The sequence below is a fragment of the Aythya fuligula genome, chromosome 4, assembly GCF_009819795.1.
Source record: "Aythya fuligula isolate bAytFul2 chromosome 4, bAytFul2.pri, whole genome shotgun sequence".
In the NCBI taxonomy this organism is placed as follows: domain Eukaryota; kingdom Metazoa; phylum Chordata; class Aves; order Anseriformes; family Anatidae; genus Aythya; species Aythya fuligula.
Window position 1 is genome coordinate 7,537,824 of NC_045562.1, and position 27,950 is coordinate 7,565,773.

Genomic DNA, 27,950 nt, shown 5'->3' on the forward strand with positions numbered 1-27,950 from the left:
TTTTTTTTGAAAAAAAACCCACAACATTCTTCCTGGCTTTTTCTTTTATTTTTTTGTTACAAGCACTCACATACCTTGTCCTATAAAATTAAATCAGATGGATCATGTCATAGATCAGCTAGGCTGGGATGAGATACATTTTTTTATCTGCAATGCTGTTGTAAATATAAAGTGTTTTCTTCCTCTTTTCCACAGTTCTAGTGAAGCCACTACTTGAATGAGCAAAAAGGTACTAATGTAAGTTATTTTAATTGGATAACTGGCATGAGTAGCGATTACTTGTACTTGCTCAAATATGAGCCTAACTTATCCAGAAAAAAAATGTTCTGGCTCTGCACAGTCTTTGCTAGACCGTGCATTCAAAACTGATTTCTTTCAGGACCTTTTTATTCAGCATAGTTCAGAATTGCCTTAGTGGGTGGGTTCATTTTTTGAACTATACCTGCCTTGATTACACACAGTGACATAATTTTTCAGAAGGCAACTCTGAAGAGCAATTCGTGTTGGCTTAACTCTGCTCCTGTTGGTAGCTACAGAAATTATACCACTGATTTCAACTGGAGCAGAATTGAGTCAACTGTAAGTACTTCTGGAAATGTCACCCCATATTTTTAATCAATTGTATATAACTGCGGCAGTGAATACAAAAAAAAAAAAAAAAAAAAAAAAAAAAAAAAAAAGAGAGATAAATAATAATATTAAGCAAGTTCTGACTGCTTAAAAAATGAAAGATCCCGTTAAAATTATGTAAAATAAAACCTGCTCTTTTTGTAAACAGGCAATACTGAGTAAGCAGGAATTCATGGTCCCATCTAGATGTTAATTGTATTTGAATATTGGAATGAGGATTGGTCATAGGCCTAAACACCTAAATACTTTAAAATATATTCATAAATAATCATTCTTTATACATCATAATTTTTCTTACTGCATGTCAAAAACATGGACTTCTGTATTCCATAAGAAAGAAAAATGAGAGATTATTTTTGCTTTTGGCACAAAAAAGTAAAAATAAAGAACAAGCACCACCCTTATGGGAGTGCATGGTACACTACCAAATTGGTTGTTATTTGCCCTAGCTTTTTCTTTTTTTTACAAAAGTCTTAAATATAGGTTAATATGTAAACACTGTGCACGCACTGGGAGTCTGATCCTGGCCTGTTGAAATCAATGGCAAATTTCCCATTACTTGCAGTAGTGCAAGATCAAGCTCCGAGTTGGTACGGTACGTACAAGCCTAAGGCATTGGGGAAGCCACGGATTCAGGGTCGCAAAAGCTCAGGTGCCCATTTCAAAACCAGCTGCTGGAGGAATCGGATGCAGTGCTGAAAACCTTCCTGCACATGTCGGAGTTCTCTTGATGGAGAGGGTACTCACAACCCGCCAACGGCTCTGCTGTCCCTTTCCTGGCGGTGTACCGTCTGCCAGATGGTAGACTTTCATACTTGGTCACGGAATGCCTGTAAAGGTACAATGTGGTGGTCTGGTGTTAACAAATTTATGCAAAAATGTGCCCAGTAGGTGAGGCTGCTGAAGACAAACACTTTACATAGGTGTTTACACTGCCACAATGCGTAGGTATAATCAGACTATGTTTTAGCCTCAAGAGAGTAACAGATACTTAACAGAATCTTAAGATTTCCTCGAGATCCTCAAGTTCTTTAATTCCTCTCAGGATTACCACCTTTTGGATCAGAAAAGACTGAATGGAAATCTGGCACCGGCTCTGCAAGTGTTATTGCCTTTAGGTCTTAGCAAATAGGGATTAGGAAGGAATAATAAACCAGGCTTCTCACATGGCTAATGCAGTTAACACTCCTTGGCTACTGGAAAGCATCTTTTACCTTATCGTCCAGTTGTTTAGATCTCAGGAATGCTGATGCCTTAATAAAATACGGCAGCACACATAACAGTTGCAGCAACTACACGCAACAGGTACCTGTATCAACTACAGTAAATAACAGATCATGAGGAAATCTTTCAAGTTCAGCTGGGTTATGGCTATGCACTTCCTCTCACACTAGTGGAACAGACAACTACAGCCGGCAGAGTTTCGGATCACCACCAGAACTGACCACATGCTCAGGACGAGTCTCCTGCCACATCAGTCAGTTGACTCGTAAAACCAAATTAGAAAACTGGACAAAAGTGCAGAGTCAGAGCAAATTCACTGATCTTCTGAACCTCAGGGGTGAGGGATGTGGAAAAATGGGTTAGCAAGAGGCTGCTTGGTGTGCATGACAGCTTGCTCTGCACCTGCTTGTGTTAGGGTGAAATTTGGCCTCTGTTGTTAATCTCTCCTGGCTGTGAGCACCAGAAGTTCCAGACAGAGCAGATGGCTGGAAGGACACCTCGTAGGCTGTGTACTCTTCATCCTTACCTAAACGGAGACTCGACTCTGTCCATCTGCATACAGACTAAAAATGGGTACTGTGAAAACTGCACAGTGGAGATGAAGTCCAATGTTGTTTCTACTTCCAAAGTGGTTTCCATGCCAGTTTTTATAAAGAAGGAATCCACCTCTGTGTTACCAGATACAAACATGGCTACCCTGCAAATAAAGGTATTACAATTAGTTCAAAACATATCAAGAAACAGGGAAATAAATTATATACATTCCTAGCATCCATTTATTAAATCTGCCCCCAAAGGAGCCCGTTTTTCAGCTAAAGGTATATAAATTCTGAAGAAACCAGGAAGAACTGGTATTTCCCAGGTGGAAATGAAAAGAGAACAACCAATGTTCTCCCATACATGTAACTGTTCTTCAATTTTAGCTCAAATACAAGGTCTTTTATATTTAAATTCTTCTCATTGGGACTACCAGGGCCCAGGAGCCTGAGCTGTCTAAAGCTACAGTACACACAGGGGGTATCTCACTTGTTCTTGACGTTGGTTTTGGACTCCCTGTACCACAGGCTGAACTCCATCCCTCCCGAGATGTCGATGGCCAGGCCGCCTTGGAAGTCCGCGCTAGCCCTCGGCCCGGACTGCAGCTGAAACTCCTGGAGCCAAAAGAAAGCACAGGGACACCCCCGTTACTGCCTGCAGACCTCGGTGGTTTCCATACTCCCATCTGTACTGCTGTCAGCAGGCTCTGCTGGCAGGCCAGCACAGTCAGAGTCAACTCCTCTCTGGAGCACCAGCATCAGTGCGATGTGCTGCTGCTTCTTCAGCACACCCAAAAGTAGCACAAAGTACATTTTTAGTGGCTGGCCGGCCAAGCCCATAAGCTAATGCACCTTAATTGCCACAGGTATTTTGCATTTAATGCATTTTCCATCAAACATCAAGCACGCTCACGGCTTCTTGAAACCTCTGTGGCTCTGTATGATTACTTCACCTTTTCGGGTCTGAAACAGTATTTGAAGCAATCGTTTTGGTAGGGCCAACACAGCAGTCAGCTGCTGCTGAAGTGGGCTTGAGATTTAACTCAAGGATGCCGTGGGCTGGCCACAGCTTACAAACCCAACACATCCCCAGCAAGCGTGTGCTCTGCTTTCTTATTTTCACCCAGGTAAAAAATCATGGGTTGGGAGTGTTGTCCTTCCAATATCAAGGTTTTTTTTTCTACTGACTGCAATGGGGGAAGGAATACTTTCTGAGCTAACTAAAAACACATGTTGGTCTGTTTAGATGTGGAGATAAACACCTATTTTACTTTATTTTACTTTGTTTTTAATTGGGACTGAATTGGTCAGTAGTTTTTAACGACTGACAAGGTAACAGTATACGTTCTAGCAGAGACATGTATACACAACCAGAGGGGAGGATATTTTTAAATGTATTGTCAAATTGCACCCAAGAATATCAGAGTATGATTGGTGTGCGATGGCTGCACACTTCTAGGCTTTAAAGGCTACCTAGAGTGAAGTCAAGTTTGTCACTGAAACTGGCAGAGAATCTAAGGAGTGCTTGTCTTGTGTTTTACTAGCTCATCTATTTCCTTATTTAGAGCTCAGTCCTGTCCTTCATCTCATGTGCAAATCCAGTCCAGGCTAATGGGAGGTGTAGATCACAGGGACCCAGCCTTCTCAGGAGCAGTATTTTCCTTTCCTTTCCTATTTTAAGCTTTGTGTGTCAGTTGCAGTGGAAAGTGTGATCTGAAATATCGGAATCGTTAGCTGCTGTTTGACATGCTGACATGTGGTCTGCTTCAACAAAAACAGCTTCTTTATGTGTTGCACGGATAGTGCTACTGTAAAGCAACGCAGAGACTGCTGGAAAAGGCACTCCTTTGGGACCTGGCTATCTTCCACTGGGGTCTGGCTTTCAAATGGTTTCTCTGACCTATTAATAAAGTATTTAATTTCTCTGTGCCTCTGGCAGGTGCGTTGCCTAGGAGAAATATTAACACTACTGAACTTTAACGCAGGTGACTTTAGAGTCTCAAGAACAGTTTTATGAGAGTTGTTTATTTTATAGAGGCAATTATAGATTCTGGACTGTTATTCTTAGCCCTCAAACAGCACTGTGAGAACTGGCAATGGCTGTGAAACACACTCTGACTTCAGTTTGTGAGGTTAGGGGAGAAAAGATGTTAAAGAGAGTGGGTTGGGAGCATAGGGTTCAGCAGCAATACTATTAACTTGGAAATCACCTCTCTCTGAAATGTGCCTGTCGGGATTACTGCTGTTGTAAAGTTAATGAAAGGAAGCGATTTGCCAGGGGAGGTTATTTGGTGGATTTGACTGCACTGCAAGTATAAATCAGTTTCAGTCCTGCTATGCAAAATGATCCTTATGAACATCAATGAGGGGGGTCAGAACTCCCAAGATTTAAAAATAGCTTTTCTCAAAATCAAGCTGTGCCAATGCAATGATTGCAAACCAAGCGTTACATCAGCTCTTTTCTGACAATTCATTTTTAAGCTCATGTCTTGGCTTCCAAGCTATGCTTTGGGTGTTTGGTCTCGATTGCACTGTCCATATCTTATGCATGCTTTTCACCTGTTCTGAAATCAACATTGCGGTCAGCTGTGGCACACTGAGTTGTGGTATCAGAGAGTGAGCAATGTTTCACATGCCTGGTATTCTTATTTGGAAGAAGAAAAATCTACATTTGTCTTTGTTGCCTTTTTCTGTGTTTGTTTGTGTTGTAAAGGGGCTTATGTTCTGAGCAAGACCTGGCCAAGCTGGCCAGGGAAAGCAGAGGTGGTACTCAACAATCAAGAATCTGGTTTAATTATGGCTCTCTTGCACTGGTTTTCCTCAGTTTCAGTGTTACGTCACACACAATTCCAGTCTAACAACGTTTTCTAGCTCAGTTGCAGTCACAGTTCAAGGATTTGACAGGTGGAAACATTTCTAACAAAGCTGAACTGGGTCACGTGTAAGTATCCAAACACTGCTGATGTTGCTGCTGACCTGTAATGTTGATGTAACACCAGTTTTAGAAAAATATGTTGTTTAAAAGCAGCTCAGCCTGAAGCTGTTTTCAACAGCGCTTTAAAGAGTTTTTGCCTTTGTGGTGCTAGAGGTAAGAACTACAAAAGGTAACAGCCTTTTGGGTTGTAAATGCTCGCTTTTGGTGGTGTCCAAAGCTCGAATCCCAAAGAGCTTAAGCAGCAGCCGTGCTAGTGGTAACTCAGGAGAGAAAGCAGGGTGGGATCCCATCTGATCACAGCACTGTGCAGGCTCCCAGAGAGTCAGTGTCTGACTGAAAATGATACACCCTGATGCTGTTAAAAATGGCACCCAATCCCAGCACTGGTGTGCTCCAGACTTTTACAAGGTTCTCCAAAGATGAGGAGCAGAGCATCTGTTGGCTGGCAGAGCTCTCAGGGTGCTCGGCCAGCTGATTCTGCCAGGGTATGTACGGAGCTTGGTGCACGCACAGCAGTTGGAAATACTTAGTTCTGTAAACACCACGCTCGTACGATCATCTTTCTCATCTCTGCAGTTCGTTAAATAGCTCGTGGTAAAGTTTTTGCCCACAATCTGCAGGTGGAATTGTTGTTGGAATGAGCTTTACTTTGCCAATTTGTGCACTACCTGGGAAGCCCTCTAGGCTTATGATACCATTGTAAAGTGGCTGAGTTGGGTTCAGGATAGGGACAGCTGTTATGTTCAGGGGGTGTTTATGTGTAATTTCGATCAGAGTGGATTTTCTCATCATCTGCTTTTGCCAAGATTTAGAGGGGAATCAACAGCCCTGTCAGGTAAAAGAAGGTCATCCTTCTGCAATTTCGCCTATGAATGATATTGCCAACAACTGTCCTGAAGTCAAGCAGTTCTTTGAATACTCCAGTTCATGGAGTAAAATGCTGGCCCTGAACTTTAACATGTCTGGACATTTAGTCCTCCAATAAGATATTATGGTGTCAGTTATGTTTGTGTATGAGTCTATATTTAAATATAAATTGAACTGCCATTAGGGGTGAAAATTGTATAACCCCCATTTTAATTCCTGTTTTAGCCTGGCTATAAGCATGTGAATTTTGCTCCTCTTAGCATTGCTGTCTGGAGGTTAGTGACCTGAGAAAGGCTGAGTACCAGTGATTAATTCACTCACTACCTGACAGTTACTGCCTCATTGGATGTAAGGTCTCTGGACAACTTCTGAAGAGTAAAAATGAGGTGGTTATGTGGGACAGTACTATCTTACAAGAAACTGTGGGAGAGGAGATAATAGTAATAGGAGTTTTCTATGGGAAGCTCAGTTGCATCTTGTTTTATTCAGTGTTACTTTGTTTTCTAGAATGATATGTGTTCTCACCATTGTCCTAGATACCTTGTCATGTAGTTTCATTCTAGTTTCATACCTGTGACTTTTCTATTGTTCCTATAGTAAGAGAAGCTTATGGAGCATTGGTCAGATTTATCAACATTAGAAAAAGAGAAAATAAGATGTCCTATATGAGAGAGAGAGCATCTGCATTTAAGAGACAGAAGAAAAGTGTGCTACTAGTACCTGTGAGTAATCTGTCAGGAGGATAAGTCCTTTCACCACATTAATGGGATCTCCAGTTGCTGAGAGCATTTTAGACATCAAGTCACCATAGCCTTGGAAAAATGTAACTGGCCTGAGTTGGACATCGAACAAAATGGCTGACATGCCAGCAAAAGAGTCCAGGTTTTCCTCTCCTTCATCAGGAGTTGCAGCTATTATGGTCTCTAGACCTTGAGCTTCGATCACCACCTAAGAGGCAACAGTAACACAGAATCAATGAAAAAGCTCTGCCTGAACAAGGCTGTTAACAACCTTTCAAGTTTTCTTAATGTCTTAGAGCCTAAGTCTAATTTACTTAGTTGTAGGTGAAAAAGTATGAAGTTATGACTTAAGGGAACAAAGCAGAGCAACTAGAAATACTGAAATTAAAATAATCTCACAGCATGTTTTTTTTCACTTTAGATGAAGGCAGAATTTGCCAACAAGCCTGGTCTTAGTTTCTTTTTAATCACATTTTCCTTTATTTGTATGACTGTTTTCCGCAGGCATTCAGGAGGAAACAAAAACAAAAACAAACAAAAACAAAACAAAAACAAAAACAACAACAACAAAAAAAAAAAACAAAAAACAAACAAACAAAAACAAACAAACAAAAACAAACAAACAAACAAACAAAAGATTTTTGGTGCAATTTTTGTCCTGCAGAAACTTAGAAACTTAGGAGGATTATAGTATTGAAGGCACTTGCCAACATTCAGAAAATGCCAAAACAGAAGCATCTCGCTTAAATCTTTTTGATTCCTAGATTTGAGCAAACCCTTGTACTTCCATCTACATTATACTCATATCACGGGACTTGATTTTACAAAATCGCAAGGCTTTTACTAATTATATCTTATAAACAATATAGGCTTTAACGAGAGACAGGATTTGGACACATCATATAGGACAAAACACCTGTCTTCTTGGTGAGGGCACACAAGAGCCTTATTGAATTGATTTAGAAGTTGCAAGAAGAACCCCACATCCTGGCTTAGATTTTTACTACCATGTAGCAGTTACCTGACCGGCATGAAGCTGAGCATTTCTATCAAAAACTTGGATGTTCAAGTTGCTTCGCCTTAAAATGCCAGAGCCTGAATAGAGGATGTCAAGGCTGTATGTGGATGATATATCAGGACCACCTTAATTAAAAAAGACAAAAGGTACCTGTGACTAAACTAGTGGATTAATCAAATGTTTGGGAATACAAACAGGGTTATAAGGCAGTTTCCTGGTTACATACGTGTAATATAGCCAGAGTAGGCAGAGGAAGAGCCTGGCTTGGAGAAGCGCTCGTAGTTATGAGAACGCATGTCCTTCAGAACTCGCCGAACTGTTTTGCTGTGAGGTTTCAAAACAAACGAACAAACAAACAAAACAGAGAAACAGAAAAGTTATTGTGACAAATGCATTACCCTTCTACAGAAACATCAAATCTGAGGAAGTGTGAACTTCCCAGTAGGAAAGATGCTCTCATTTTTAAAATTGAACTTATGCCTCTAAGCCTCCCCTAACCCTTCTTTCTCCAATTTGAGCTACTCCTGCAGTAACAGGTAGAAAGGCAAGCAAATAAGGGTCTTGCTGGAAAATTAATATACTTGAGAAACAGAGACATTTTGGTTATTTTCTTTCTAGTACTGTGATGTTTAAATTTTTTCTTGATCATTGGTTCTTGAAAATCTAGAAGCAAGGGCCTTACTGAACTGACAGAATTTAGCTCAACAGAAGAAATTTCCTATAGTACTGCAGGTTGGACGCCTAATTCTCATTTGTACTTCTGAAAATATAACTAGCTATCAAATGAATGTCACAAATTTATGTCACAAATGCACAAATTTATTCTGAAACATTGATACCTAAAAGTGGCACAAAGATCAGGCATCATCTTATACTGTCCTTAAATTTTACAGCAGTTCTCTAATGAGAATCTGTGTTTCTTCACATTTCTGCAGAGCAGTACAAAAGAACTGTATTTTTTCACAGTGAATTTAACGTACCTTGAAGGCATTTCGAACCGAATTATATCCTGGATCATGGAGAGCATGTACTTGTTCATTTCCAGAGGCAGCTCGCCTATGGAGAGCAGGATGTTTTTCACTTCCATGTAGGTTGGGTTACTGTTTAAGATGATAGCAGCTGCAGTGGTTCGCACTGTCTTTTCATGGACTTTACGATTCTGGTGGTATATCCTGTTCATTGTTTTCTTCACCTGGTCAGGAAATAGATTTATCAGTCAGTACTCATCTCGCATAGATGACTGGGCAAAGCACAGCTTGGAATCTCGTTTATAATGTCAGCTTAAGCTAGGCCCATAGCTAAGGCTAATGCATTAGGATATATTTTCAGCTCACTGTTCTTCATGGTCCTTTTGGAATGTAAGAGACATGTACCGCTCAGTGACCACATGGGGATGTGAGGAATCTGTTATGCTCTCTCAGCTGCAGTCCAAATACAGTCTTCCACACTGATTATGACAGTGGGACTGTAAATAAATAGGAGTACTAGGATCAAAATACCGTGTCAGTGATAAGATCCTGAGAAAGATTCTCTTGACTGTTAAGGGAAGATGCACTAAAAAAAAATAAATTGCAATTTTCACTTTCTAAATAGTGCCTATGGTGGCCCCACAACCCTGAGAAGGTTATGACACATCTTTGTTACTGATAAAGCCACGGAGAGCCATGTAGCCCCAGTGACAGAATGGTCTCTGGTACATGCACTGCCAGAGCAGCACCCTGACACAACAGCAGGTATGAAATGGGATGCAGGAAAATGCAGCCAAGGCAGGACCTCTGCTATTTTGTGCCTCATCTGTTAGCCTTGGAGACTGCAAGGCAAGATGCAGCTATTTCAACTTTCTGTTATATCATGTATTTTCCCTGACTATGTGAAAGCACAAGAAACAACAGGGGTTACACAGGTTTCCATGTTTCTAATGACTTCTGTATGTCACAGAGGAGAAAATGCTCTTGCAAATGGAGCTCCAGTTTGCCCTGCAGACTTGCCGGCCACCTTTAATAGCTGCATCTGACTCTGGAGACAAAGGTTAAGTACCATTGGCAGATTGTGAGCTGGGGATGCAGGAATGTATGGAGCTTTCTGGCTAGAACTAAAGTACATGCAATAAGGTTCTGATGAAAAAAAAATACTTGGGGGCATCTTGAAGAGTGGGATTGACAAATGTAATTAGTTTAGTTATATCTTGTTCAATATAGTCTCTTGCACCTCTTTTTTTGGGCAGTATCTATTCTTACCTCGTTGGTGAGGAAAGAGGGATCATATCTCTGGATGGCGGTGGCAGCAGTGTTGCTGATGTGCCCTTCTTCTGACTCGGCATACTTCAGAAGCAGTGGAATTGCTTCGGGAAGGAGTGCGTTCTTCAGTGCCAGCAAGTACATCTTCACATTGTCATCTTTCTTAGCCTTCTCCAGCCTATTTAGAATCAGCTTTTTGGCTTCCACAACAGCCTAAAGAAAATCAATTTAAGTGGTGGTCATAATTTTACACTCTCTCTCCTGAGAAACAGGAACAGCAGGGCTGGGTTCTAGTCCATCTTTGATTCAGTGCAACATTACACAGAGCTAGTGAAAGTGCTCTTAGTAAACTGCATGTTGATGGCTTCCTTCAAACTATAACTTGTGTGCCCAGAGTGACATGTGGTCCCATAGACTTATCATTCACTTCACTGGGAAGATATCAAATTAAAGTATAAAGATGGCAAAATAGATGACATTATTAAAAAAAAACAAACAAACAAACAAAAAAACAAGTTTCTCTATTAAACAAAGGAGTTTATGAGCTTATTTTAAAACAGGTAGGAATATGCTGCCTGTGTCTCTCATGCTGTCCCAGTAACATCAGCAGGGTTCATTCACATGTGTTGCAGACCAGAATGTGGCCAGCACTGAACAGCAAATACTCACTGGAAGCTTGCAGCCTTCTCTGTCGCACAGCTTTCTGATGAGCGCTCCCATGACAATGACAAGAGTTTCTCTGATTTCTTCATTTGCGATATCACCCTTGAACTTAGACTGCCAGGCAAAAGCAACAGTGTTAGTCCTTCTGTCTAAATACAATGAACCACACGAACCCATGGGGGCTGAATGCCTTCATTTCCTGTGGACATTAGTGCGCCACAAAGGCAGTGATCACCTTAACAGCCTGGGCTCAGGCTAAGCAGAGAACTGCTCTAGCATTACACATAAAAACTGAGTGCCACGTTTCACTTGAGTTACATTCAGTGTCTCAAGTAGTAGAACTAATTTTGTAGCATTTTTTTTTTTAATAATATTATTTTGAAATAGTATTATTGTGTTCAGTTCTGGGTCCCCCATCATAAGAAGGACACCAACATATTAGAACGAGTCTAAAGGAGAGCCATGAAGATGATCAAAGGGCTGGAGCACCTCTCCTGTGAAAGCAGGCTGAGAGCTGAAGTTGTTCAGCCTGGAGAAGAGGAGGCTCCAGGGAGACCTCATGGCAGTGTTCCAGGAAAAGGCCTCCAGGAAAGCTGGGAAGGAACTCTTTGTCAGGGAGTGGAGGGATAGGACACAGGGGAATGGTTTCAAACTAAAAAAGCATAGGTTCAGATTAGTTATTAGGGAGAAATTCTTTACTCTTAGGGTGCTGAGGCAGTGGAACAGGTTGCCCAGGAAAGCTGTGGCTGCCCCACCCCTGGAAGTGTTTAGGGCCAGGTTAGATGGGCCTTTGGGCAATGTGGCTTAGTGGGGGGTGTCCCTGCCCATGGAAGAGGTTTTGGAATTAGTTGGTCTTTAAGATCACTTCTAACACCCATCCTATGATTCTATGATAAAATTGTGTCAGGACTTTGATAAGGCTTTTCATCCTTAATTGTTTTGCTTGGAAGTATGTTTGTTTTTCATGTAGTAAATGTTGGTAACATTTTACAAAGTAAATAGAGCTTTGGTCTGGACCTGTGAATTTTGTGTGTTTCCAGGTGATATGCTTCTGGTACACTTAAAGGAGACCCTGGAAGGGGTAAGGAAGGGAAAATTGGAAGCATTGTATTGGTTTTGTCCTTTGACTTACAGTTAAAGATTTCAGCAGCATTTCACTGGGGTGAGAAGCAAATCCACAGGCATACAGGAATCGCTCCTGAAGGATGGAAGTACTTGCATCCTTAAAGTCCAGAAACTCCAGTATGGCTTCCAGCGACTCTGGGGTCTGAGCAGAAGTTACAGCATCCACTATCTGCGGACTACAAAGATGTGGAAATGAACATATTGTAATGAGCTTTCATTTTGTAATGGAAATACTGAAGGCAGTTTGTTGCACTTAGAAAGAATGAAGCTACTGTGCTAACACATCTGTTTTTAGCAGGTAAGAGAGAATTATTCTTGTTGGCCAAAACTGTTTTTGAACACAGTTCAAAGTGAATTCTTCCATCTCAAAATAGCAGATGGACTCCAGAAAGTATTCATATCCATGGATAAAAATATTTGAATTTATGCAAATACAGGAAACAAAATGCATTCAAAAACACAGCTGTTTAGAATGTCTTTAAGTTCACAGGGCAAGGCTGTAAGGGGAAAAAAAAAAAGTTTTACTTCTACAGAAGAGGTAGCAACTAGAGAAAAAAAGGGTTCTACACTACCTGAATTACTTGCAGGTTTATCTTTGTTGTTGACATCTGATCTAATTTGCTTGAAAACTCCTGACTCTATAGGGGAACTCAGAAACGCTTTCCAACTCCCTAGGCTAGATGCACATGCTGGTCATACCCAAACTCCGATCTGAGGACAACATCCAGCCATGAACCATCCCCTTCTCTGCTACATTTCCATTCGAAAGATACCAATGGGCAAGTCAAAAACAAATCAGAGGATGTTTCAGAACAAGCAACTGTGATAAGAAACTCTGCCTAACCTACAAAACGCATTTGCTTTGCATTCTTAGTGGCTGAGTAATATGATGCAAATATATTTTATTACAAAACAAACAAACAAAACCCTCCTTTTTCCTGTAGACAGTAGTGAATACAGTTTTTGGATTGCTAGGACACCAGCAGTAGAACTGAATGTTTTCATGCTATTTAGCCTTTTGCAGGTTTAAGAAACTTAAACCTTTTGAAAGCTTGTTCATGATGACTTACAGGAGTTCTTTCTTTTCACTTTTAATGATCTGCAGAATCTCCTCTTTTGTAGCTTTTCTGATGCTCTGAATGAAGGACAAAAAGTTTCTTGCTGCTTCAGCTTTGGAAAGTTTGTCGGGATGCATATATTCTTTGATGCTCTGCCAGTGTTCAGAAAGCTGCAAAATAATTCACATTATATCAAAACTCGCAGATCACGGTTTCGGTTCTCAAAATCACACTTGATAAATGCAGATATGTGGGCCAGCTATTGCTCAAATTAGCTGAAATCCAATACATTGCTAATCCTTTAGCTAACTATTATCTAATTTGTGATATCCCGGTCCACGTATCTTCACGACCTTTCTATCTCTCTCTTCCAGCTCTTTAGTATTTTAATAATAATGTACATTGCCTTAAGTACAATTTGTTTTGGAACAAAATGTAGTTATTTAGAAGGTCCTGTCACCTGAACAAGGTGAACTTCCTTGTCTTGCAAATTCACTGTGCTTTCTGGTGAATATGGTGTTTGTCTTCTGTTGCCATTTTCTTCTCAGTCAGATTTTTTTCAAGTGGGAGATGCAAAGTCCTGATTTCATAAATAAATCATAAATTCTCACAAGATGGTAATATTCTAAGTGGTTTGTGTGGAACAAGAGTAAATGACCCACAAGTCATTTGGATTTCTTACTCATAAAACTGCGTAAGATATGCAGTTATTGCAGATTTGTGTTTATTGTACAAAATGGTAGTTAAGAAGGTATTAGAATAGGTACCAGCTTCTTCATTTGTCGTTGCTATATTTACTCCCCATGCCATATTTCTGTCCAGAGTGAGCCAACATGGTCCCACAGTACCTGTATCTGTCCTTCCAGCTACGCTCCTATGAGAAGCTGGTGCAGGTATTTTGACCTTTCCTCTCTCACTTGCCTTTGCCTCTGTTATCTCAAATTATCAAGAACATTCCTTGGTGAAAACTCAGCTGTTCTCTGCAGGAGTGTTTACTGCAGTTTTCCTGAGTGGGAAATAACACTGGCACCCATTTGACCTTTACTAAAATACTTCCCCTGTTCATGGGTTTTGTATTAGGCAATAACACTTGAACCTACCATCAAATAGAAGTATCATTCGACAGTACAGAGTGCAACCTCCATCAACTGTAACAAACAATAATTAGGCAACCATGATTGAGACATAGGATATTTCCTGGGGATTAATAGCCAGCTGGGAGGAGCTCATGTTCTGAGGCACAGATGGGTCTGTTAACCTCAACTGGTGATTAGTGCACCAAGGTCAGTGTGGCTATTACAGGCTGGAATTGGATAAACATATGGGCACTTTCTATTCCCACTATTGAAGTTGCACCATAGCCCAGCAAGAATTCTCTGACTTCTTTAATCCCTTTATTTTCTCCTGTGCAGAGCCCAGGTCTATGGGTTTAGCCCACACCCTAGGGACAAGCGAGGTAGGAGATGTGAACTGGAGCCATCACAAGCAAAAGAGAGTGGAGACCAAGTCTTCCTCGTTTGGGGGTGCTCTAAGCACTCAGCTGCTGCAAGGAGCAGCTGCCTTCTCCTGCAATGATGATGACTTTAAAAAACAGCACCCGCAGCTGAATTTCCCTAGGGTTCTTGTTCTCCTGATGTGAATGTCAGGCTATTTGGATTGAATAACCCAGAGATTCAGGCACAGATGCATGCACTGCCCCATGGCAACTCAGCCAAGTTCAGGCAGGAATTGGGTTCCCTCTCATTAGACCACAGCACTTCTGGGCTCTCTGGGAAAATCTGAGCCAAATTGAGAGGTCCTAAATCAAGCAAGACTTGTTTTTGACTGTCGGTGCCTGTCAGCTGCCTTACCAGCCTACACAAATGTCCCTCAGGTTAGGTGAGCCCAACCCATGAGTCCGTATGGCACATGAAGCTGTGAGGATTACTAGTGGCTTTCCTGCAGTGCTGCACCCAAACTCATCAGCCTGCCCTGAGTGGGGGCTGCCAGCTCCAGCACAATGCTGTGAAATGCAGCTGGAGCTGGCTGCTGTGGGCAATCAGGATGTATCTGCTCCATCATCATGGGCTTGGCCAACATCTGGGTTGGTTTTTAGTCCCTCATCACTCACTGCCTGCAAATCTTTCTCCTCCTCCTACTAAAAGTCATATCAAATAGATAAGGGAACACTTGCAATGCAAAGGTTGCTTGTTGTACATTAAGTACTTTAGCAGTGAGAGGCACCTTCTCCTGTCAACTACGGCATGGCTTGTCTTGTAGCTCTAGGCACACAGAGCCCAAAGCCAAAATTTTCAAAGGTTGTCTACACAAGAAAGAACAGAAACAGCTCCATTTCAGGAGGGGCAAGCACCTGTTTCTGTAGGAACTGTGAGTAAAGAAAAACTGTAGGAGCCATGAGCTCTTCTGAAAAGAGCATGCTTCATGTTGACATGTAAACACAGAAAGCTAGGTCTAAATTTAAATGTAGATGTTGGCCACAACCTCACAGAAGCTCATGCTGCCACCTGTGAAAGGGGGCTGATAATGGTTATTTTACCAAATTCGTAAAGCTAGAGACAAGACTTGTTACGATTTGAAAAGGGTTTTGAAAACATAAAAATGTACAGCACACCATGTCAGCATGGCATTAATGTATACTATGATATATAAGTACCAAATGTTATGTTGCTGCTTTGGATACAGAGTTCTGTTTATAGACCCCATCTTTTCATAGCAGTTACTGTAAAATACAGTGAGAAAGCAGCACTTCATTCTCATCGTGCCATTAGGTTTATAGCTCAGTCCCCAGGCACAGCTCTGGAATTGTACCCTATGTTTTTTATCTCGGCCGGGAAATTATCTCCATAACCATTATAAGAAACTCAGTTCCAAGTGACAAATTGGTCAGCACAAACCCCAGTGGGCAGAGTCTGGAGAAGAGCACCTGTCTCTGCTCTGTTTTAGACTCCTTGATGTTCCCTACTCAGAACTGCTTCAGCACGCATACAACATAAATTCTAATTCATTTTCCCCAATATATTTTTTTAATCTTCTCTGAGGCTCTACATGCTTTAGACAAGATAAATTATTGCAGTGCGATGTTACTTCCAAATAGCTAGAACAATTTCCAAAATAGTAACGAATTCATGCTCATCAGAAATAGAGGATTCAAATTATGTGTGCTGAGTAGAAGCCTTATCCTGCTTATCAGAAACTGACAGAGAATAATAGTCTTTAAATTAATATTCCCATTTGCTACTAAATTCATTCTACAATGGTAATAGCATTAAAGCTGTTTACTAACTATCACTATTGCAATTTATATTAGTGGATATGATGAATACTATCAGTAAAACAAAAGATGATGTATTTAAAGTAAGTTCTTACTGTACAAAGGTCTTAGTAGATGTTTTACATATGATTTTTTATTTTTTTTTCCAGGAGGGGAGTGATGAGAAGAATATTGGACTTGCCAGTAATATTAAAGCACAATTTTATATTTATAAAATACCTATAGAGTCTTTTAAATAAAAGTCTTCCTTCATGGTCAAGCAGTTAGAACAGGCAGATATATTCCCACAATTCTTTTTCCTGCCTACTGAATGGCTATCTACCTTTAATTTCTAAGAGCAGTTTAGCTCCTCCATGACAGAGAATTGTTTATAAACACAGGTCATCCATCTTTGTGGTCATTACACACCCCATTAAACAGAGGATAGAAGTTTCTGCCAACTCAAGGTTGGTCAAGATGAGACAAAACAAAAGGGTGTCTCATTTCTGAGAAACACTGCACTTAATCTTTGAAAGACACCAAAAAGGTTGATACTTTTAGAGGTAGATCTTAAAACACCCTAATGTGGTGGAAAACCATTGCAGCATTACAGTACTGCTCCCTGTCCTGGGGCGTTAAACCTCTCCTAGTGGACTGCCTGGACAGAAACTTCTATTTCACGCTTCTTTTGCTCAGCTAACCAACCTGATGTCCAACCAGTCTGCGTTTACTTACCGAAGGACACTTTTTGCATTCGGATTTGACTGTCTCTGCTACTAGGGGCATGGACACGTAATTGGAGTCCAAAGTCTTGACAACACCAGCAGCTTGCTTCCCCGCGATCAGTCCAGGGCCAGCTTGTACTGACTTCAGTTCCAGTCTCTGCCTGTGCATCCATACATTGAAAACACCATTAGAACTCAAACATTTCGAAGAAATGCAAAAATCACGGGTAGAGGAAACAAAAAGAAACCCTCCACAGACAAAAAATACAGAACGGAGAATAACTAAAGTTCTTGGCCTTGTTCTAAAATATTTAGATCATGGAAAGTCTACAGCTTTTTTAAGGTAATAGAAATATTTAACCCTGGTGGGATTACTGCTAGAGCAGCATGATATAAAATACCTCAGTAACAAACTTTACAAAGTATGGATCTATAGTGTCTGGTAAACAGCCCTCAGTAACCACAGACATTCTGAAAAGTTTCACATATTTGTTCATAAGAAGAACTGGAAATTGGGTTTTTGAATGTACTTTTTTTTTTTTTTTTTTTTTTTTTAAACAGCATAATGTTAAGGAGATGCCTGAATCATTTTTCTTATATGAATATCACCGAGCTTTCAGTGTTTTACAGTCTGTCACAATGGTTTGGACAGATGCAGCTTTTTAAATTTCATTTCCTATGAGTGCTATTATTTATTATTTGCATCTATTATGGTAGAGCCATTAATCAACATTGGACTAGGTACCCTATGGATATGAAAGAGATCTAAATTCTACCTGAAGGGTTTAGTGTCTTAGATCTTATTGCTGTAAGACATACACGTGACCTAACTTGAACCATGAGTTTCTGCTACCGTCAATAATGGTCAAATTGTCCGACTTACTTTGAAACTATTTTGGCATTTGTTTTTCGTCGGGAGTTCAGAAAGAAAACATAATTCTCTTCTGCCTTAATGGATTTAAAGAAACTGTCTTCCAGCACATAAATTGTGGCAGATGTGGCTTTGGTGCTGACATCCAAGATCTGAAAGTAATTAAAAAACAAACCAGAAGAAAGGCTGGTCAATAAACAACAATCTAGGAGATCTCATAGTTCCAAGTCACAGCAAAACTCATAAATAATATAGTGAAATGAAGAAGGTGCACATGGGCTGACAACATCCCAGGCTAAGCCTGCAAACTAGGATCTCCCATATTTTCACAGATTCCCTCTATGAGAAGAGCCACTCACTTCTGCACCATGTGTTTCAAATTCAATACTTATGAAAAAGGAAAGTGTGGTGGAGAGGAAATTATGGAACAGGCTGTAGCTGAGAAAATGACTGGTAATTTAGTTGAAAATACATTTTAAATAAATTTGGAAGCTTTTCCAGGAAAATCTCGTATAAATGAGATTGTCATGTTCACAACTGAGAAGCAAAACCAACCACCTTGCTTGATCTGCTTGTATATAAATTGAAGTCTTTATGGCAAGTGTGACAACCAGGAATTCAGTCATTGTCTTAAGTCATTTTATTAACAGAGCATGTGCTGCCTTTGTACTTCTCTGAGCTGAGGAATGTCAGCTTCTGACACGGAGAATCCCAGTGCCAGCAGCATGTGTCCAGCTTGCACTCACTAGTAACCACTTAGAAGGACATTTACGAATAGTGAAGGATCATTAAGGCCATAGTAGGGCTTCAGGAACCTCTGCAGCATATCTCCTACATCACACCTATTCATAGGGAAGCCTTTATTTCCTACTCAAACCCTACATGGCTCCACCCAGGAGTCAGGATTTTGCTCAGCATTTATTGTGTACACTGAATGCTGTGACTTAGGAGCTGAGAAAAAGGTAACAGTTGTCATTATTTGTTCAAAGTGATGTGAATTATTTTGCTGGACTCTATGTCAGCTGAGACAAGGTAGTTTGCACAAGAGAATCCATTTCCTGTTCTCCCTGTGGCTACCACATATGAAATTTGTACTAGTAATACTGTAAATGCACATGTGGAATTTGCTTTATGCAATGCCAGAAAGACCTTTTGAGAAAATGACTAATAACTCATAAGGCTATATTTTAAACAGGCAGAACAGATTTTACCTTGTAGAAGAAATCATACCTTGTTGTGGCTGGTAAATCCCGTTTTTTCTATTTCACAAGAGTCTAGGGCTTTTATTTTAGTCACTTGATCTTGCCGCACCTGGTAAGTAGTATTGCATTTCCCAGATATGTCCACCTTGAAAAATAAGAATTAGATTAAGACTATTTCTTGAATTTATCTTTTGGACCCCAGAACACCTTCCAAAGGTGAGCCATATTCTCCACTGTTGACAGCTTGTACGTGAGGTGCTGTGCTGTTTGTGTTTGGGTTTATTTATCAGTTTTGAGGGTAAAGAGAGACTACTGCTTTATTTTTCCTTGTATTGGTGTTTCTAAATACCTGTCTTAGACAGTCAGGGGTACTTTGCATTATATGGCTATGAAGGAAAGTAACAAAGTTTATTTAAACAAAAAAGTTCGAGAACAACTGGCAGGTGGTACTAAACTTAAGAATTTGCATTAAATTCCAGCTTTGCTCATGCTGACAGATGCAGAAGTTTAACTACGTAATGCAGGTTAAATAGTTGTGGATAAACCATTGCCAACTTTTTGTGGATACTTGGTTTGATTTAAAATGGTTTTATCCATTGAATTGAACTTAGGAATCAAATGAATCTAAACATCAGTATTATCTCTTTTATACTGATGTGGTTTGTGTTGGTTTATTTCCAGATCCTCCTGAATTGATTAAAGTACTTTAAATCAAATGAATTTCACCAATTCTTTAAGTTAATTGCAACATGACTTGTGTCAACAGATATTCAGAAGATCGTCCTTTCACCCCCAACACCAAACACAATCCAGGGGCTGATTTCTGCCCCTCTTTGTTCTCTCTGAAGCCAGCAGGAGCCACAGCCCTGCCTTTTAGATCAGACTGAGCTCTGCCTGTTTCTCTGATGGTTATCTTGCCAGATATAGCATCATACCTCACGAGAAGTACCAGAGTGCAGCTGTAGCTGGAAAAGGCTAGCCAGACCTCTCTTAAGATTTTGAGTAAAAGCATGTTCATTTTGATATGAGTAGAAGTTTTGGACCTGTAGGAATGAAAAACAAGTATGTAACAAATGTGGTTAAATGAGAGAGAGCAAATGTGGATCCCTTCCATAAAACCCCCTTTCCTTTTTCTGTTCAGGAAGCTGAATTTGGACCTGTTGTCCTTATTTAAGCAAACTACAGATGCTGGAGAGCCTCCTGATGCGACTACAAAGATTTGTTAAGCAGCTGTACCTAAGGACTGTTTCAGCGTGGTGAGCATCTTTCCTGCCTGCTAATTGAGAACTTAGAAGTAAAATGAAAAAATTTGCATGATTTCACACGTGACTTCTTTTCCTGCATAATCTTCAAATAATCCCACCCCACGTGCACATAATATCTGTTGCACTTTAATCACAGGTTACAAAAACTAGAATGAATCATAGATAAATCACTGAATGACTTAAACGTGTCAAACATATCACAACCTTTGAACTTCACGGGGCAACTGTTGTGCTTCAGCCTCTCCTCTGGCAACAGAAGACTTTGCACCTCCACCTGGCATTCAAGGTGCTTTAAAGATGCATTTTTTTTCAGAAACCGTAAGTCAAATCAGCGTGTTATCTTGGGGCAACCCTGGAAAGTGAACTCACTGTGCCAGGGGTAAAAGTATCAAAGCGCAGAGAAATCATAAAAGGAGAGTATAGACCCTATTACCTGAGAAAAAGCCCAAGTTTTTAATACTACATCTCAGTCTTAGCATGTGAACTGCTTCTGCCAGCATATTTGCAATGTACTGGGAGCAGATGTATTTTGACTGTGTTCCTCTGACACCCCGGCCCTCCTTCAGGGATGTGTACAGTTGGGAGCCAGTGCTGTCCCGTTTCTTTTTCTGTTGTGTAAAGCTGATGACAAGGCTGAGTCTGAAAGTTACTGAGTAGACCTGATAGCAGCTGCAAAGCAGTAGGCTGAGCTGGCGGCCAGGGTATGTGCTCAGTGCCTATTTACAGCAGGAGGTAAAGATTCTGCTGGGATAGGGTGTCACAGCCCTTGCTCTGCTCTGCAGAAGAGAAAAGAGAGCACGACCTTCAACCTTCCTCCTTTCTCACTGCCCCTCTGCCCATGTCCCACCTGCTCGGGCAGCAGGAGGGAGAGCAGAGCTGTTGGCTTAATGCTCCCAGCCACAAGCAATGGGAGGGTGGAGGAGCATGGAGAGGAGGCAAGAGGAGCTGTTGCTCAAACCTTGCTGCTCCTGGCCCAGAGTGCAAGGAGACAAAGGAGCAGCTCCACAGAAAAAATAAAAATAAAAAATAAAATAAAATAAAATAAAATAAAATAAAATAAAATAAAATAAAATAAAATAAAATAAAATAAAATAAAATAAAATAAAATAAAATAAAAAATAAGGAGTTGGATTTGCTTCATTCCCTTTCCAAGCAAGGCTGAGATGCCGAGAGCTACAAATGGACATCTGTGCTCCTACACAGAGAGACTGCTTCAGTGCTCTTTCAGAGCAGGCTGCAAAACCAGGGCAACAGCCAAGCCATGCTTGCACACAGTCCCTTTTCTTCTCATTTTTGGAGACAGTTTTTCACCATTGTGCTCATTAATTTGGGACTATTGAAACTGTGACAGGTGACACTGAAGTCAATAAGCAAGCCAGAGAAGTGGGTAAAGCAGACACACTAAAACATCTGTTAAGGGTTTAAAGAGATTAACACTGCTCCTCATAGACTTGGTATAACTCCCTCCTGACAAACTGTATTGCCCTTTCTGTCTTCAGACCTTGGATAAAATCCTGGCCTCACTGAATTCAACAGAAAAAATCTTACACAGCAACTGTGCATTTATCTGCATAGGTACCCAAATGTTTGTGGCCAAGATGCTGTTTACTTACATCTATACAGTGTCCTCAGGCCACAAGAGGCTTGGGCTGGAAGGGCCCCTTGTACAGCTAAATTACAGCCTGCTCCAAGCTACTGTCTTTTGTACATAAAAGATAGGACACAGTGACATATCAAGAACACTGCGAGGATAGCGAATTGCTAAATTCTCCAAGTCTGTAATTAAAGATTTGCCTCAGGTGTCCTCAGAGACCGAGTGTAAATTTTGAAAAACGGGGTCTTACTTTTCCACGGGCTAACTCAAGCACCATGGGCTGCTGTAATGCTGCCAGATATTCTTTCCCGATGATCTTCTCTGTGTTTTTTCCTTTGAAGATGTTTTTAGCGTCAGGACGTTCATTCACATTTTCAACTTGGACATTTTTTATCTAGCAAAGAAAAAGCAGAGAAAATTCAGTCTGATATTGCCCTGGGGTAGGCTGGGGTAGACTAAATCTCCTTGAACCCAAGTACCAAAACGAGTCTCTGGCAAATGTCATTTTTTTTCAAAATGTTCAATTTTTTTTTCAAAATGTTCATTTTTTTTTTTTCAAAATTTCTAGTAAATGTCATTTTTCCCCATTTTTTTGTCATATTTGTGGCTAGAACTGAGGACTTCAACCTATTGCTCCTCTCATAGGTGCTTCCATGAATGTTTTTTGAAGCTAAATAACCCGTATGAAGCAATTTCAAAATACAGGAGATATTTTGAAGGTCTGGCTTGGGATGTTAGGTATGTTCTTGTGAAGTTTTATTCTACAGGAAACAGCTAATTGAAGAAGCCATTTTTAGTTGACGAGACTATGGCAGAATAAAAGATTTAGCTTATCTTCCGAAAACAAGTACTTCAAGATAAGATTAGCAATTAGATAAATGCAGAAAAGGTCGGGCATGTTGTAAGTTGGGCGATGGCATTAATTACCATAACTTTCACCAACTGGTCGTCATCATTTTCGGGATTTCTCCACAAGAGGTTGACATCCACATCAGAAGAAATCCGGTAGCCTGCACTTTTCTTCAGGGATGCTTTAGCCCGATCAACGTAGACTTCAGCAGTGTAAGTAAATGTATATATTTTGTCATTACTTAAGCTTGGTCCAGTAGTGTGCCCTGTTTGGAAAGTAAAAACAAGGTTGTCTTAGACATGACTAACACAATTTGTCATTCTCTCTAAAAAACACCTTTAGAAAAATTAAAAATGCAATTGCCAGCAAAAGATTATGGACTGAACTTCCTCCCCTTGCTTACAGAGGCTGTCCTACTGGAGCAGTTGTTTTTTAATATCTGTTTAAGTTGACACTAATCTCATATATACAAGGTATGAATGTTCACAAAAATCCTTTGTTTTAGCTCTACACTTAAATATACAAATAGAAGAGAGTCAAAATCTTTCCTTTGGCTATGTTATCACTAGAAATGAATACATGATTTTGACGATTTGATTTGCAAATCAAAATATTGTAATTAATCATGCAATGTGTGTGTGTAGCAATTTGAAATATACTGAAACCATTTGCTGGAGCCAATGGAAATTGCTCTCTGCACCTCTTGCACATTTATTGGGAACCTTTTCACTGAGAGCCTTGCCCAGGAGTGACATGAATGTAATGAAGACACAGAGAAAATATTTTTAGATGCAGTAATTAAGCTCTTGTTCTTCAAACTAAATGACTGTCCCTGTAGCTATGCTTCTCCTGTGAACTGATGTGTTTTAAGGGACATAAAAAGACAAAATCTAGCTTAAATGAAGCTTGCATACCTAATTTACAGTGACATTTCCATCTACATTAGGAACAAACTGGAGATGCTGTTCCCTAGGGATTCAGTTTCAGTGCTGTTTGTGTAAAAAGTATCTGTAGTACACAAATGGCTTATTTTTCTTTTCCTTTGCAAAATGACCTAGGGTGCCCTATGTCCACATCCTTTCCTGTCTTCTCTTTCTCTGCTTTCATGCACAGCTCTGGGGGGAACGTGTAGTACTACAACACCAGCCTCAGGCACAGGGATTAAGATCATGCCCCTAAAATATGGCTAAGGAAAAACAGTTTCTTCTTGAACCCCCCTTAAGGACTGTGTTATATGGGATATACGTGGCATCCCTTTCCACTGTTTCCAAGGGCTTCCCTCCCGTGCTCTGGATGGCTACAAAGGTCTCTTCCACACAAGACAAACTGATGAACTCAGTTTGCAGAGGGAAGGGAAGAGAAGGGAAGGAGAAGCTGGCTGTACACACAGTGCTGTTACATCTGCAGAGTAAACACACATGCAGTGAGTGACCTTAGGTGCTGTCTGTAAGTGTCACAGGGCTAGCTTCTTGCACCCAAATGCTGCTTTGCTGAAACCAGCAGGGAGTTCCTACTTTTTAGGTATGAAGCAGAAACAAACAAAAAAAAAAAATCACAACAGAATTAATCTAAGAAAAGAGAAGTCCTTAGGGAGATGCATCTCAGCCTAAGTGCAGAAAAAAAGAAAAAAAAAAAAAGAAAAAAGAAAAAAACAAGAAAACTACCAAAACATCTCAGATAAATTCTTAAGCATGCTGTAATGTAATCAGTGTGTTCAAAGTCCCTCACGGAGAATCAACAGGCTATCTTGATTCATATCATGTTCCTCGGTGATTTATTTGACGCTGTTAAATACATTTCAAATCACTGCATTGGTAAAAAGGAAAAACAAAGTATTTTCTTATTCAACTATCAGAAAAAAAATCCCATCTAATCCCAGTTAGGTGGGTAGTGCAGGGCCATCATGGCTGGGCAGATACATTCTGCAGTGCTCAAAGAACCCCCAAAATTGTGTTTTTTAAGTTTTTTTTTTGTTTTGTTTTTTTTTCTCCCCTGTTCACTTTGACGTCACAGCAGTATGTTAAGGTCAGCTTCGAAGAACCTTTCTCTGAGGAAAACAGCAGCCCCGCTGAGTCTGGCCTGCAAATTGTGAAAATTGGCACAGCTACAGAGAGGCAAACTGACTGAGGATTTACGCCAGCTGGAGATGTGGCACAGCAAGTTCAGCAGTCCCCGGGGAAGCAGCCTGTTTGTCTGTGGGACCTCAAAGCTATGGCAATTGATTTTTTTTGCAGGGACGCTAAAGCATCAAGGTTGGCATCAGGCTTTGCCAGTTTTGCATTTTGTGTGTGTGTCTGCTTAAAAAAAAAAAAAAAAGAAAAAAAGAGGTGTACAAACCTTCCTTCGGGTTGCTGTGCGTTTCCTAGCCCTTTCCTTTTGCCCCTTCCCCTCACACTCCTATCACCTTTGAAACCACGTTGCCTCTGAGAGCAGAGAGCACTCAGTCTGTGCCCAGGGATGAGGGGCACCATTCAGGCACAGCCCTGCTTCCTTGCAGCAGCCCCGAGCAGGCTGCTTCCTGCTTCAAAATGTCCTTCATTCGCAGCAGAAATGGCAGCGCTGGTGGTTTAGCATTCACTGAGGTTTGGCAGGGGCCACCCGCTATGTGCTTTCTAAAGGCAGAGGATGACACAGCCCCATCTAAAGATAAAAGGTGGGGGCAAAGCATATCCAAGAAAAATGATCTGGGTGCTGAGAGACAGAAGTCTTAATTAGTTATGGGGGGTGGCGGTTCTTTTGCTCACGCTCTCTTTTCAATTAAAGGCAACTTTCACCTATCTTCTCTCTTCTCCCACAGTTCACCCCACAGATCTTTTTTTTCTTTCTGCAGCAGGTCCTTCCATCCTCCTCTCTTTCAGCAATTGCTTGTCCCCATATACACATACACTGTTCCCTCCTGAAGGAAAGAGATGAAGAAAAGACACGGGCAGGCGGCTTCTTGCCAGTGTCATGGAAGAGATGAGTAATTGCAAAGTATTTCTAGAAGCTAGAACACTCCTAGCTTCTGAAAGCTTTCACTGTTTCATATGTGGAAAACGTTCCCTGGGCAGAAGAGGCTTTTAGTTGCAGGACTGGCCTCACTGAGAGCAAAGTGTGAGCCTGTGATGGATCATGGTAAGAGAGGAGGCAGGGATGAGGCAGTGCTGAAGGCAGCCCCAGGGAGTTAGCACTTAACCCGGTGGAAATGGGGAAGCCAAAAGAGACAATAGGATAGCACTGTCAGATTGAGAGGCAAGGAGGAAAATTATGCCCGAGGGACAAAGGCACAGGTTTCACTGCCCAGCACCAGCATTCCAAATAGCATTCCTAAATATTCATGCTATCTTTCATGAGGAAAACTCTGGTACTATCTCAGAAGGAATATTCCCATTCCTTTCTAATAGAAACCTTCCTTAAAAAAAAAAAAAAAAAAAAAAACAACCAAACAATTCCCCATACTGCCTTCACAGGCTCTTTCCTTTGTACCCAAGGCTGTGATCCTCGAGGCCATTTCCATTTCAGCTGATGGCAAACATCCCACTGCCGGAGAAGGGAGGAGGATCGGACGTAAAGACCACGTTCAGCGCACTGTCTTAGGGTCAGAAGTGCATGCTTTCAAGGTGGAGCGCATAACACATGGTTTGACTCGTTACGTTAAGTGTCTGTCATTAAGGGTAACATGCCAATTCTATAATTAAATCATGATACTGTATAATACAGAAGGTTACACTGCATGGGTAGAGACAGCTGTCAAGTCCTGTGCCTTTTATTAATACATACGGCATGCACAGCATGCGTGTCTCTAACTACGAGCTGGCTCTACCTTCATAAATCATTTTTGCCACTGTTTCTGATACTGGATAGCTTCAAAAAAGCAAAAGCCAGCCATTTATTTGAAAATTGGAACTGCAGTAGGAAAGTGTCATGTGTGTTGATCTTGCTGACTCAGAGCTACTAATTTCTTTAGCATTTCTAAAAGGAAGGTGGACTGATAGGCAAAACATCCTAATCCAAGCTCTGTCACGGAGGCACCAAGTGGCCTTTGGGCCAGTAATTTAGCTCTCAGTCTCTCTGCACTAGAGATAGATGAGACCTTGCAGAGCTGAATGGGGGATAATCTAATGAGAAAATGCTTGCACAGCGCACTGGGGGTGTAAAGTGACAAACAAAGAGCACTTCACATCAGTAAGTTTTGTTTCACTGACGTTATGGAGAAGCTGGGAAGAGCCGGCACCAGAAATGTGGCACACCAGTATCTAGCCACAAATGTTGCTTGGCAGTTTTATGAGAGCTTTCTGCTGCTAGAGGAACTGCCTGCAGGCTTCTTTGCTGTATAATTCCTGTCATGAGGCACATTGAGAGCACCTCTACCACCTTTTTAACAGTTTAAGTCAGGCCTGGGTGCTGCCCTGCTCCCCTTCCCTCCCTGCAGAGGACATCCACATTAAACTAAAAGAAGAGGTGTTGTCGAATGTTGCAAGACTGCTGCTCCTGTAAGTTTAATGTCAGATTGTCCACAAAGGGCCTCTTTTCCTTCCCTCAGTAGGCTGGCGCTGCTGAAGCGGGCAGTCTCCAGATTTGGTACCCTTGACCTTTGTGCAGGACACCTGAGTAAGGCCCCGCTCTTAAGGCCTGTGCAGACATCCAGGTTTTCATGCCTTATTGCAGATCAAGCTTCCAGCGAAATTAATGGGATGCTTGTTACTGACTTCAGTGGTAGCTCAGTCAACTGCTCAGAAAGAAACCTGGAGAGCCCGAAGCACTTCCTGGCTCTGATCCACCGCAGCACTTCTGTGTGTTTAACTTAATAGTCCCTCTCCAGCTGGTGCCCCCACAGCATGTCCTGACTAAGCAAGGTCAAGATCCCCGCTTTCCTGGCTCACATCGCCGGTCCTGTGCACCTGAAAACATCGTCTCTTCCCTTCACAGAGCTGACACGAATGTTACAAGCACCTAAACTTTTGTAATTAACCACTGCCTTTGGCATTGCTCAGGCATGGCCGAAGAAAGATGTTCCTTTCTGATGCAAAGCATCCAGCTGTGCACGCCCGCTGGCCGTGCCATGGCTGACCTACCTTTAACAGAGGCCGAATACGTGGAAATGATGCAAAGGAACAGCACGGTTAGAAGAATCATGCTGGACTCCCCCGAGCTCCTGACTGCAGCATCAAGTGTGAAAGC

The 27,950-nt window shown here is 41.2% G+C and overlaps 1 protein-coding gene across 1 annotated transcript; it reads right to left on the bottom strand.

The window, feature by feature from the left end:
• Nucleotides 1-1,081: 1,081 nt before the first annotated feature.
• Nucleotides 1,082-27,905, bottom strand: MTTP (microsomal triglyceride transfer protein). The gene is made up of 18 exons (XM_032187078.1): nt 27,845-27,905; nt 22,868-23,055; nt 22,191-22,334; nt 20,017-20,124; nt 19,110-19,226; nt 17,892-18,031; nt 17,019-17,169; nt 13,046-13,203; nt 11,983-12,151; nt 10,857-10,964; nt 10,188-10,400; nt 8,931-9,142; nt 8,177-8,274; nt 7,954-8,075; nt 6,913-7,140; nt 2,881-3,005; nt 2,381-2,551; nt 1,082-1,460 (listed from the first exon to the last, which is right to left on the bottom strand). Exons 1-18 carry the CDS (start codon nt 27,903-27,905, stop codon nt 1,292-1,294), a joined length of 2,682 nt encoding a protein of 893 aa, XP_032042969.1. The 3' UTR covers nt 1,082-1,291.
• Between the last annotated feature and the right edge of the window lie 45 nt (nt 27,906-27,950).

Coding starts and splice junctions, on each gene's coding strand:
- MTTP (XM_032187078.1), bottom strand. CDS start 27,905: ATGATTCTTCTAACCGTGCTGTTCCTTTGCATCATTTCCACGTATTCG. Junction 20,125..22,190: donor TTGAGTTAGCCCGTGGAAAA/GTAAGACCCCGT, acceptor TCATTCCTACAG/GTCCAAAACTTCTACTCATA. Junction 10,965..11,982: donor TGCTGCTGAAATCTTTAACT/GTAAGTCAAAGG, acceptor TTTGCCTGGCAG/TCTAAGTTCAAGGGTGATAT.